At 38.8% G+C, this 13,262-nt stretch overlaps 1 protein-coding gene across 2 annotated transcripts in view; it reads left to right on the forward strand.

The window, feature by feature from the left end:
• LMBR1 (limb development membrane protein 1) overlaps positions 1-13,262 on the forward strand; it is a 75,934-nt gene that overhangs the window by 20,719 nt on the left and 41,953 nt on the right. Inside the window, exons 4-5 of one of the 2 annotated variants that reach the window (XM_082046005.1) lie at positions 1,019-1,158; positions 8,415-8,518. In XM_082046005.1, the coding sequence (XP_081902131.1) occupies positions 1,019-1,158; positions 8,415-8,518 (244 nt within the window). The remainder of the gene's footprint in view (positions 1-1,018; positions 1,159-8,414; positions 8,519-13,262) is intronic. The other variant, XM_082046006.1, reaches the window with a different exon arrangement.

Consider the following 13,262-nt stretch of genomic DNA (forward strand, 5'->3'; position numbering starts at 1 on the left):
GAAGGTGGGGGGAGAAAACAAACCCAAACTGCTGTAGCACCTTGAAAGGCTGCAGTGTGTTTGGCTGCACAATTCTGCCTTAGAATACTTAAACATCCTTAAATAAGAGAAAGAAAAACACCTCAGAAAATGGCAAAACCATACAAGAATATTTTAAAATAAAATTAGTCACCCACACTTTGTTCTGTAAGTTTTGTGTGAATGAAAAATGGATTTGTAGACTGTTAAAGTAAGATCTCTGTAAGCAACTTACTGACATTCCTATTGTAGGAATGATCTATTGAAATTTATCTTTTTTGTCACGCAATTTTAAGAACGATTTCTTATTTTATTCTAGCATTGGATTAGTACTGTTATAATGTTTTTGTTAGTCTTATTTTTTTGAAGAACACAGTTCTTCCTAATGCCACAAGATGGCATTTGATGTGAGTCATATTTGAGATCTAAAAAGAGTAAGCTTAAATATTTTAAATAATTCTGACAATTTCAGTTGTCAGAAAATGCCGAGATATGAGATGATACCTGAATAACTAAAAAGCGATGTTGTTGCTGTTGTTGTATGTGTTAAAATATTTGCTTATGTGTAATTGTACTCACTTTTTAGACATTAAAAAGCTGCTCTGCTTTTAAAAATTGTAGAAAGAATATAGAAATGGATTTTCTTTTCATTCTGTGTCTATGTGTGAAATGAAAACTAAAATAGATTTATGAAAAGATATTCTGTGAACTCAAATAATTTAACCTGTGTATGACATTGGAATTGAATGCATGCAAATCCCAACAGAATAATTGTTGTAGTTGGTAAAAACTAGTTATTTTTACTGGATTCTGTAAACTACTTGGTATTTGAAATTTGCTTTTTGGAAGTGAAATATTGTGGAAATCAGGGTTTCTTCTGCACTTTTACAATGTAAGAATGTGTTACCTTCAGACAGTGATTAATAAGTAGGCTAATTACTTTTTTCATCCTATTCAGAGCATGTTGGTGGTAACAGTGGTACATTTCTTTAACTTTCAGGCTGTTCTTGAGCACCTTCACTCTTGCAGTTTCAGCTGGTGCCGTCCTGCTTCTACCATTCTCAATAATCAGCAATGAGATCCTGCTTTCTTTTCCACAAAACTACTATATTCAGTGGTTAAATGGCTCACTAATTCATGGTTAGTACTCAGCATAATGTAATTAAACTGGATGCCTTCATTATACTTGCATAGATATGTTCTTATTTTCAAACTAATAACTATGTTTTCACTTAAGTGCTAATTGAATTGTTCACGTTACTGACTAGTTGGTTTTGCTGCTGTGTCACATATCACAAAAGTCTGTCTTAACTCTTCTGTTGAGTTTTCTAAAGAATTGTGCAGACTTGATGGAATTAAACCAGATTCACTGCTTTGATTATTAATGTAGAGTAAGAGCTACTAGAAGCTAACTTGAAAACACAGTGTTAAACTCCTTTCTTATGTGTTAATGCACAAGCCTATCTCTGTATGATGATATATTTAAATCTGTTCTCAAAATAAATGTTTTAAGAAACTTGCTAGCTATGAGCAGTTAGGATTAGTTTACATTCAACTGTTAGTGATTTATTTGTAAAGAAGGACAATTATAGAATATAAGTGTATCAAGTGTGGTAAGGAAGCGCAGGAAAAACTATTTCAAGGAAATCAAGATACAAGAAAGGAATATTACAGATACTTGCTGTGATGATGTCTTGATGTCGGGCAGAATGTGTTTTGCAGGCTTTCTGATATTGGTTAACATGCTTATGTCTGACACGTGTAATGGAAATACACTTCTATGGGTCTAAGGGAAATAACTGGTGGAAACAGGACATTCTTTAGTAGACTCAGCTGGAGAAAGGAGATAAGACCTTCAAGATGTGAAACAGTGTATTTAATCTGGTACAAATAATTTACAAATTAACTGTGCTGTCCTCTTTCTGTTCTCATGAAAAGATAATAATTGGGCTTTGGAGGAAATTTCTCATAAAAGTACACTTGTTGCTAAATGTCTAATACTCACAGATAGCGAATTAATGAATTTCCAGATCCCTAACTTGCAAGGGTGGTATTTTTTTCAGATTAAAGATGTTTACAACAAATTAAATGGTGATAGGTGAAGACAGGATATAACGCATATTATCTGTCATGTTTCTGAAAATGAGTATTTTTATGTTATCTGGACAGTAAAATTTTAAAGCTGTGGATAAGGAGGACCTGACTGTAGGTGTGGTGCTCAGTGGTGACCCTGACACTGGTGACAATAGTTTAAGACCTAAGAAAAGTGAAGAAGGGAAAAAATAGAATGAAGACATTGAATTTTGAGAGAGTAGACTTGGTCCTTCTCAGGAAATGTGCATGTGGAACCTTACCGGAGAATGCCCTGGAGGCAAGGGAAGCCAGGAGAGGCGCTTACTTTCAAGGAGAACCTTTGAGAATTGAAACATGCACCTTAGTGTCCAAGAAAATGAGCAGGTGTCATAGGAGATTGACGTGGCTTAATGATAAACTGAGCTCAAAACCCAAAAGGAAGTGTATGGAAGGTAGAAGTAGGGGTGAACTGGCCAGGAGGGGTGTAGAAATACCACCTGAGTTAATATCCCTGTGTGAAATTAGGAAAGCCAGGGCACAGCTGGATTTGTAAGTGGTGAGGGGTTTGTATTGAGCCAACTTCTCTAGACCGCAATGAGAGGCAAGAAGCAATGTTTGCAAGGCACAAAGCAAGAGTTCACACTGGGGGTGGTTGAACACTGGAACAGGCTGTCCAGAGAGACTGGGAGATCTAAATCCTTGGAAGTTTTCCAAAACTTGGCTGGCTAAAGCCCTGAGAGGGCACTTCAGGGGTTGTAAGCAGCAGATCAGATGTTGTGGTTTAACCCCAGCCAGCAGTTTAGTACTCTCTCGTGGGGGGATGGGGGAGAGAATCAGAAGAGTAAAAGTGAGAAAACTCTCGGATTGAGTTAAAGACAGTTTAGTAAGTAAAGCAAAAGCTGCTCATACCAGGAAAGAAAGCAAAACAAGGGATTTGTTTGCTACTTCCCATCAGCAGGCAGGTGTTCAGCCATCTTCAAGAAAGCCGGGATCCATCACAGGTAATGGTGACTTGAGAAGACAAATTGTTCTTCCTTCCCCCAAAATATATACTGAGCATGACGTATGGAATATCCCTTTGGTCAGGTGGGCTCAGGTGTCCTGGCTGTGCCCCCTCCCAGCATTTTGTGCACTTGCAACCTTCTTGCTGAAAAGTCTTCCACTTGGCAAACCCCAAAACATCGGTGTGTTACCAACGTTCTTCTCGTACTAAACCTGAAGCACATCACTATACCAGCTACTAGGAAGAAAATTAACTGTATCCCAGCTGAAATCAGGGCATCAGAGTATATGACTTTAGTTCAGTTATTCTATGATCTGTTTTGTCGCACATAGTCAGGGATCACTAATTTAGTATGTCTCCTACATGGAAGAAAAATACCACAGCTAATTCTCACTTTTCATGCAGATATAGCTGCTCAGACAATACCCAATTCAGAAATTTTCACTCTGTCAGAATTGCTACAATACTTGAGAAAACTTGGGTTAATTAGGAAGCTGCTGGCAAAAGCAACTGTCACATAGGAAGGCCTTTGAATTTTCCAGTGACCATCTTCGTTTTGTTTTAATGCGATAATCTTTAGAAAGCACCACTTTGTGCACACTGTATAATTTATATTTAGTAAGTCCAACAGTAATGCCCAGCAAGGAAGTAAATTCAGGATCTTGGTGTTTCCAGGTCCATGTATTGCAAAGCTTGTGTTAGGGGTAAGACATGGTTGAACTTAACCAAGATTTATTACAGTTGTTCCAGCAGTTCAGGAACATCAGCAGATTTTACATCTGAGCATGGGTTTCTGTTGCTGTAAATTGACAAAAATCAGTGTACTTCGATTTCCAAGATTATCTAGGGGAAGGACTCCCTCTTGTGGTACTCGCTAGGTTTGCACAATGGCATTGCGCTGCTCTGCAAAAACCTATTTTCATGCAGTGGCAATATCTTTTTGAGGTTAATTAAGAAATATCGGTGCAAGATTGGAGAGCTGATAGTGCTGTCACAAGCACTCAAGTTCAGAAAATGTTCTTATCTCCATATTACTCTGTCTAGCGTAGCCTTTGTTTCTGGTTTGCACACTGCTTTGCAGATGTTATGAAATGGGAAAAGTTTAACTGCTTTCAAACACTTGGGTTTTGCTAGATTTAGCACTTAAAGTCTGAAAAACTCGAATGTAACATTAAGGGTTTTTATTCTGTAGACTGTTCCATTAGTTGTAGCATATAGAAAAAGAGAAAATATATGCCTTTAATTTTTTAAACTAGCCAGAAAGCCTGTACCTCGATCCAGTATAAACACTCTTGTCTCATGTGTGTTGAACTAAACCCAGAAGTACTTCTGCCAGCTGGATGTTCACTTGTGCTGTTGTTGGATACAACCACCAGGTGGGGGTAAAACGTAATGAAACTGCCCTGAATAAGAAAGCAGAAAAATTGCTGGGGGTCTTATCTGTTTGGCAAAGGCTGTGAGATTTTCAGTTTTTATGTTTTATTAACTTGGTTTATGAGGGATAGTCTTAAGTCACTAAAAATGCAGAAACAATGATTCTAATAGACTGCTTAAAGCTTTTATATATGTTTATCTGCAAGTCTCTTGCAAGTTTATGGTGCAGTCAGTATAATAGGAAACAATTTTCTCGGTCTATTTTGATTCGATTTTTGAACTGTCAAATTGGGATAAATACAGTAGGGGAAGAAGAGGGCTCTCTGGTCCTTATTTTGAGGAAAGCGTATATGTCAGCAGCGGTACAGCACTGTTCTTTCCTAACTTTACATGCATATTGTAGCTCTGTAGTTTAATATTCTGTAAATGTGATTCCTGTCAGCTGCTAATTTAACTTGTTAAAACTCACTCTGGATGTGCACCGCTCTGCCCTCCCTTCAAGTGCTCTGTACATACTGTGCAGCTCCTAAGCCCGGTTTACATTGTAGATGTACATGTAATAGAGCTGCTGAAATTAGGACAACCAGGTGTTCAGCTTTGCATCAGGTAACTGAATGCCCTGTCTGTTTTCAGTTAGAGAAAACTGCTGAAATAAGGCCCCCACCCCCATCTAATAGTATTTCTGTCTTAATTTTCTGGGGGGAAAAAAAAGTCCGCAGACTGCTTGAGTTAATGTACCTCTAGTAAGGGCTGTTAATGACATTCTTGCTGATGTTGCTATGCGTCAATGTTCCTTGAATGGTAACAGGAGCTTCCTGGCTAAGCAAATTCAAAAGGAAAAATCCCCCTCTTTGTTAACTGGAGTTTAGCCACCTTTAGGCAGTCTGTTTTCTTTGGCAATTAGTATTATATTTCACGTATCTTTTGGAATTTTCTTGGTTTGTTTTCTGTAGTTTATTTGGCTGAGTGTGGTTCTTGGTGTCCTGGTGCTATCAATTGCTGAAGAAGTAGATTTCTTGCCTGTACCACCCCCCACCCCCTGTTTTTATTCTTCTTTGACATTTAATGTCATTTAAAGAAAAATAGATGGTGAAGGCATTTTTAAGGGGCTGTAGATGAAAGTGCTAACTATTTTACATTGGGAACTAAATACAGGAATTTCTCTCAACAATGAATTACCGAGACATGCAGTAAATGTCACTTTCCTTCCCTATTCTTTCCAAAATGAAAAAGAACAAGCCTGTACATGAGAAGAAAGAAATAAACAAAGCTGTTAGTTCAAATTTTCTTATCATGGGGGATGTTCTTTTTTTGACTTTCAGGTGATACAATATAGTCCTGCGGGATTGTGGAAATGTGTGTGTTTTGGGGAAGGTGAGGGACTGAGCCTGTTTTTCACAACCACAGGATAAAAGCTGCGTTTTTAGGATGCAGAACATGTGATACTAGTTAAACCTGTTAGCTGCACTAGTACTGAATTGCAGGTAAGCTGCTGCTTTTATCAAGAAGAAACACAGCATCCTGCACACCTTTTGATGGGATGATGGTGAGTTCATGTTTATGCACCAGGAACAAGTCTTTTCAGCAAGTGTTGAGCTTAGATAATCTTAATAGAGCAGATACACTTAATGGAGATTAGTTATCACTTCAGGTTGTTCTATAAAGCTTTTCCCTTCCTGCAGATGTCACATGTGTCCTACAGATGTCTTAGTTTTAGTCAGTTGTTGATTTTTCAGCCAGATACAGAATGGTTGTGGTTGGAAGGGACCTCTGGAAATCGTCTGCTCTGAGCACCCCTGCACAAAGCAGAGTTGGTTGGAAAACGCTGCTCAGGGTGCTGCCCATTTGGGCTTTGAGCGTGTTGGGGGATGGAGATTACAAACCCCAAAACTTCCTTGTGCAACCTGTTGCAGTGCTTGACTGCACTCACAGTGGGAAAATGTGCTGTTGCTTCCCTACCCCGCCCCCCCCGCCATGTATAAGTAGGCTTTCCAGTTTTTAAATCCATGCTCATTGTCTCTTCATTCACTGGATACCACTGTGAAGAGTCTGACTGTTTTCCTTGCTCCCTCCATACGTGTTGATACAATTTCCTCAAGTCCTCTCTTCTCAAGGCCAAACAATTCCAGCTTTCATAGCCTTTCCTTTGTATGACAGTGGCTCCAATCCTTTAATCAGTTTTGTGGTCCTTTGCTGGATTTGCTGTAGTATGGCTGCATTTGTCTTGTATGGAGGAGCCCACAACTGGATGTGGTGCTCCAGATGTGCCACCAGCGCTGAGCAGAGAGGCAGGATCACCTCTCCTGACCTGTTGACAACACTTCTAATGCAGCCTGGGGTGCTGTTGGCCACCTTTGCTGCAAGGGCCCGTTGCTGGCTTGTGTTCAACTTGGTATCTAACAGAACCTCTAAGGCCTTTCCTGCAAAGCTGCTTTTGGGCCACCTGGTCCCCAGTGTGCTCTCCGCTTGTTTGTCTACCTTCCTGAGGTTCTTTTGAGTGTTAGGCCACTGCTCCTCTCCATTTTGTGCACCAAGAATAGTGTGGCCAGCAGGGCTGGGGAAGTGATTGTCCCCTTGTACTTGGTGCTGGTGAAGATCTGCCTTGAATCCTGTGTTCAGTTTTGGGCCCCTCATGACAAGAAAGACGTTGAAGTGCTGGAGCGAGTTCAGAGAAGGGCAGTTGAACTGGTGAGGGCTCTGGAGCACAAGTCTGGGGAGCGGCTGAGGGACCTGGGGGGTTCAGCCTGGAGAATAGGAGCTGAGGGGAGACCTTATTGCTCTCTGCAACTGCCTGAAAGGAGGTTGGAGCATGGAGGGGGTTGGTCTCTTCTCCCAAGTACCAAGTGATAGGACAAGAGGAAACGGCTTCAAGTTGTGCCAGGGAAGGTTCAGATTGGATATTAGGAAAAAATTCTTCCTGGAAAGGGTTGTGAAGTGCTGGAACCGGCTGCCCAGGGCAGTGGTGGAGTCACCATCCCTGGAGGGGTTTAAAAGAGATATAGATGAGGGTCTTAGGGACATGGTTTAGTGCTAGAGTTGGGTTATGGTTGGACTCAGTGGCCTTAAAGGTCTCTTCCCACCAAAATGATTCTGTGATTCTGTGATCTTACATCTCCAGCAAACTTGCTGAGGAAGCACACTCTCACATCAGCCAGGTCATTAATGAAGATGTTAAACCCAGTACCAACCCACGGGGTTATACCACTGGTGACTGGTTTCCAACCTGACATTGTACTGCTGGTCACAACCCATTGAGCCCAGAAGCTTGGCCAGTTTTCAGTCTACCTCAGAGTCTGCTTACGTAGCCCATACTTCATTAATTAGACTATGAGGAGATGTATGGGAGACAATGTTGAAAGCCTTACTGAACTGAGAAAAACAACATTAACTGCTCTCCTCCTGCCCACTGATGCTGTCATCTCATCATGGAAGGCTGCTGCTGCTCTTATCATGGTATCATCTTTCAATTTGGAGGTGATGATAGCATTTGTGTGTTGCTGATGTTACAATCCATGATTTGACTGAGTTTCTCTTGAGGAAAAAAATACGGGAGGAAGTGAGTACACAGAACTGAGTTTTGTGAGATTCACTGGTAGTAATAAAATACTTCTGTCCTGAAAAATTTTGAAACAGTTATCTGAATTATCTGAAGAGCGGTGAGTGGGATGTTGTGGGAACAGCCCACTTGAGTTTGCAGTCTGTCTTCCAAGAGTTCAGACAGTTGCTGCTGTTCCAGTTGGTATCCAGTTTTTAACTGAAGATCATTACACAGATGAATGGGTATTTTTCAGCAATTACGGGTAGATAATTACGTATCCATAAAAATCTGGCGTCTACTATTACTTGTATGTATACTACATTCTTATATATAAGGGAGGAAAATGTAACATCTTTAACTTTTAAAGCTGAGAAACTTATCATGTGAACTTTTGCTTGTTTGTTGCAGGTTTATGGAACCTTGCTTCTCTTTTTTCAAATTTATGTTTGTTTGTGTTGATGCCCTTTGCCTTTTTCTTCCTGGAATCGGAAGGATTTGCTGGCTTAAAAAAGGTAGGGAACTACCATTAATTATATGTGTACTGAGATCAATAAAAGACTTTTCTTACTTTTAATAATGAAATGTTTTAATCAATGGTTTTGTTGGGATGCTAAAAGAGAAGGTTCAATAAATGCACTAGAAATAAAGTAACTGGGGAAAGTACAGGCTTAGTACTAATCGGAAAGGTGATTAAATAGATAACACAGACTAAATAACAGATGACTCAGAGAAAACAGGCTACATTTTTGAATTTTAAAATATTACAGATATCCCAAAGAAGGTTCAAATGTGGTCAATATTAACTATGTTAAAAACCTGTCTTAAATTGATAGAGAATAACTGAGAATATTCAACTTAGTTGCATATATTCAAGTTGTGAGGGCTGAGTATTTTGGCTCAGCATGGAATTTCACAAAGCAATTTCTGAACAATAAGATAACTGATATATTAATATGGGAACTAAAGAAATGAAGAGTTACTGTAATGGGAGGCACAGTAAAATGGATTTCAAATCATAAATATAAACTAAACTGGAACGACTGTCTGGGGACCAGTTGTAGCACGTTTTCATTAATCTTTACCATCTAAAGGATTACACTTTTGTTTTCAATGTTACTACACTTGAGGGGATTCCATGCTTTTGGATGATGGTTATTAGAAAGCAAAGGATCTTGAACAGATCAGGAAATCAGGAAAATGAAATGCATTAAAGAGGGATGTGAAAGACTGAGTCATTTCTTGATCACATGTAACATAAATCAACAAGGGGAGGGTTGTGGTGGGAAGGAAAACACAATTCCCATTTGCATTGACAGGGAAGTGGTGTGGTGGCAGTGAAGTTGCTGGTTTTGTTCTTGGTGGAATTAAGGCAAACTGAAGTGAGTTCTGCATCCAGTTTGGGATTTGAGGGTTCATGGAGACAGTTAAGAGGGAAAATGGAGGATAGCAAAGGATGTAAGATACTTCAAGTACAGCATGATGGAAAATTTTAATTCAGAGATGGTAATGTGAAGAAACAGATTTTAATTCTGTAGGTAAAGCTACCGAGAGATTATGTAGCCTGAGCAATAACAGCGGTGTCAGAAGAGACCTGCAGGACCCAGCCAAGGTGGTGTGTGAATACGTGTTTGGTGGAGCCTCTTCTGTGCTCCTTGATGCTACTGTGGTGTTGATTTGTATTGACCAAACAGTAGATGTATCCAAGTTACTGCATTTATAAGTCTGGATGACTAAGCTAATGCGTTTGGCTTTAAAGAAGTTTGGTAATGGGTGTAGTATTGTTCATACTACTCTATTTAACTTGACTTACCCAACTTGACTGGAAAACATTCTCCTCTTCTTCCTTCGTGTCAAGTATCTGTAGGGCTAAGAAAACTTTCAGCAACTCACCTTGTCCTTTCAGTTTTCAAAATATATACAGCTAATGTATATATTTTCTTCTAAAAAAGAAATGTTTACTGATTTTAGTGGGGTTTATGTCTCTTGCAATCCAGCCAAGCCCAAGGAATCTCTCCATTAGTTTACCATGTACAGTACAGCTGGTGGGTCCCCTTGACTTGTAGATTTATGGTGGCTCTAACAGATGCATCATGTAATACAGCTGTGTGTAAGCTCTTGCTTTACATAAAACTTTGCTAGTTAGTGTAACTTTTAAACTTGCGATACAATAAATACCATTCAAGATCATTAGAATCACCACTGCGTGTTTACACTTGGAAGCATTTGTAATTCCAGATGAGACAGAACCATGATCTGTTTGCAGATGTCAGGAAAAAGATGATTGTTGGTGCTTTAGTGTTGTTTTGCTTCTTCATGGGGGTAGAAAAGATCAGATTTTAGTATCAAAACTCATCTTTTGCAGGGGGGGTGGTGCACAACCCAATTTTTGTCATGTTTTGTTACTTTGACTTCTCTTGGGTGTTTCTGGTATATTCCAGAAGCCAAGTGTGATTCCTACTACAGGTACTCAAGGCCTTTGTCCAAGGTCTGTTCTACCTGGCTGCTCTGTTTACAAGTATCCAAAATGGACGCAGGTGTTTACTGAATTGTTTTACCAGGTTTGGGTGAGCCCTAAAACTGCTTGTGAAGATGCAGGAATTTAATCTATTTAAATACGAACATACTTTCTAAGAGAGTTGACCGAAGACAAATGAAGCTGCAAACGCCACTTCTGGACTAAGTTGATATGTAAAATTGAGTGTGCTGTTATGATCAAATTCTGATGGAGGTAAATGATTCTACTTGCAATAAGTACTAAACAGATATATATTTTTAAAAGTAATTGCATCATATAATAAGGCAATGGGAATCTGGTCAAATTTCTGCTTAATTGAACTCAGGATTACGTATAAGCTTTTCACTTCTAGAATCTGTGAAGGATACTTCCCATCTTTTTTACTTTGCTTACATTTTGACACATTGCTTATCTCAGAAGATTTTGAGACCATGATTACCTTGTAGAATGCTGATATTTTAACAAATATTTTTGATTTTGATTACATCTGTGCAAGTTTAAGGAAAAGTCATATTTTGTCATTCATCACATCAAACTAATGGGCTGGAGAGGTAAAAAATCATTAATATGCTATGACTAACTGGCAAAATCAGATTTTAGTGATCTCTGTTTAAAAGAACATTTCACACATTTGCAGCATTGAAGGGAGGAGTGATCTGTTATAAATGGGAGGTTTGGCACAGGGTATGTAATCTTTAATTTTTCATCTGGGAGCTGAATACAGGGAGTTGGGAAAGCAGTTGGTTCCAGATACCCAGGTCAGCTCAAAACTTGGATAAAAAGACTGTTGCAGTGGAAGTGTTTTTGCAGATCATTTTTAATTTGCTGTAGAATTACCTTCACTATAATGAATAAATAGGTCACCTGATATTTAGGTGTGCACAGCCAAGATGTCAGTTTGAAGATGTTAATGTATGAATTATTTGTTGGGTTTTTTTCCTAAGTTCTGAAAATGATTAAATGACTAAAAGAGGTTCAGTTCTGAAATGGGATAGATTCCTTTGTTCAGCTTTAATTGTGAACAGTGTTAGGCATTATCAAAAATGGGCTGAAGCCCCCAAAGTTTTTAGCCTTCTGCGTGAGTCTTAATCATAGCTTATGCTATAAAAGTTGATTTTTGTCTACTCGCTCTAATGAGAACTTGTTGCAAGGTATGATATTTCAGGTAGCTCATAGGTTACTATTATGAAGTTCATGTAACTTTCTTTCCATGTTTACGTGCGGAAGTGTTTCCCCCTTAACTGTTTCAGTTTCATGAATCTGAATGGGTTTGATTAGCCATCTTCCAATTTACTATGGCTTTTTTTTCTTGGTTGCTAGTATACTTTCTAAATGGCACATGGCCCCTCTTATAGACTCTTTTTGATTCCTCAAGGCAACAGTTTAAAACAACCGAGGACTTGCATATTGTGCAGGGGAGAGAAATACGGAAATGAGGCCCTGGCCATGGACGGATGCAGTGTTGTACTGAAAGTCAATCTGATTCTCTGCCTAGTTTTTAATTAAAAACACTATGTTAATTCAAAAAGGGTATTTTGGGCCTGAGGGGGTTGACCATGCCCCTTTAAAGAACTTAAGTGCTCTTCCTTGCTATAGTTTTATTTCCATTTAATGGCAGTTGCAGACTTCTGATATCAGGAAAATAATTATAGAAGCATTATTGCTGGTGTATAATCCAGAGTGTTTCAAAAAGATGGACCCAATTTCAAAGATAGAATGATTTCAAATTGGGCCCATCTTTTTGAAACACCCTGTGTATGTGTGTGCATCTTTGTGCATATATGTGTACATGTTGTGTGTGTATTTATGCACATGTATTTTCATGTATGAGTGAATTAAGTTTTCCAAGACTACTGAAGTGTTTGCAGTTCATTGTGCCATGTTACACCTTAGCTGCTGTTATTAACTCAGCTAATGGAGAACCTGAAGTAACTTTAATCTCCTGCATTGGTATTGAAAACATTTTTGTATCATTCTATATTCTTCTTATCTTCCTTTGTGGAGTCTATGCATAAAGTTCTATCTCTCGTTTAGATGCTCCTTCAGTTCTTTGTCACTGGCTTTCTCAAATGTTGTAGTACAGTTATGAAACAAAGGTCTCAACCACATTTCTTAATGTCAGAATTAGCCTCATTCTTTATCATTGTGTCTCAAAAAAAAGCAAAACTGTGGTATTTGTTGCTCAGTGTTGATGTTTCCATGTGATATGGAGTGCACAGAAAGTTACGTGCGTGCTGCTGTGTGAAGGAGACAAGCATTTTTGAGGAGATAATTGCTATACCTTTTCTTGACCTTAAAAACGCTTTGTCTTGATGTAACTTCAACTGAAATTTGTATTTGTTTGAAGTTGACAAAGATAAAGATGCTTGGGAGTAATTTCCTTGTAAGAAAATACAAATAGTGCAATTTACCATTGTGAGAAACTGGAATGACTGGGTATTGCGTAATCACGAGTGCAGAGTTTTAAAAAGGCTTTATGAAGTATTTTACCTTAATACTGATCTTTGAACTTGAAGTCATGGCATAAAGTTTAACATGAGCGACAGCAACATCCTGACCAATTATCCAAATTATCCAGACATCCCAAAATGTTCAGAACACAACACACAGAGTCTGTGGATTAAGAGGTTAACTCCTGGAACATCAAAAGAAGTGCATGATAATAAAAACAAATAGTACAAAAATTTGAGGTAACTTCCTTGTTTAATTAATTAGGTAGACCAGGTGGAAGCGAAGAGGCC

The sequence above is a fragment of the Streptopelia decaocto genome (assembly GCF_964273445.1).
Source record: "Streptopelia decaocto genome assembly, chromosome: 2".
In the NCBI taxonomy this organism is placed as follows: domain Eukaryota; kingdom Metazoa; phylum Chordata; class Aves; order Columbiformes; family Columbidae; genus Streptopelia; species Streptopelia decaocto.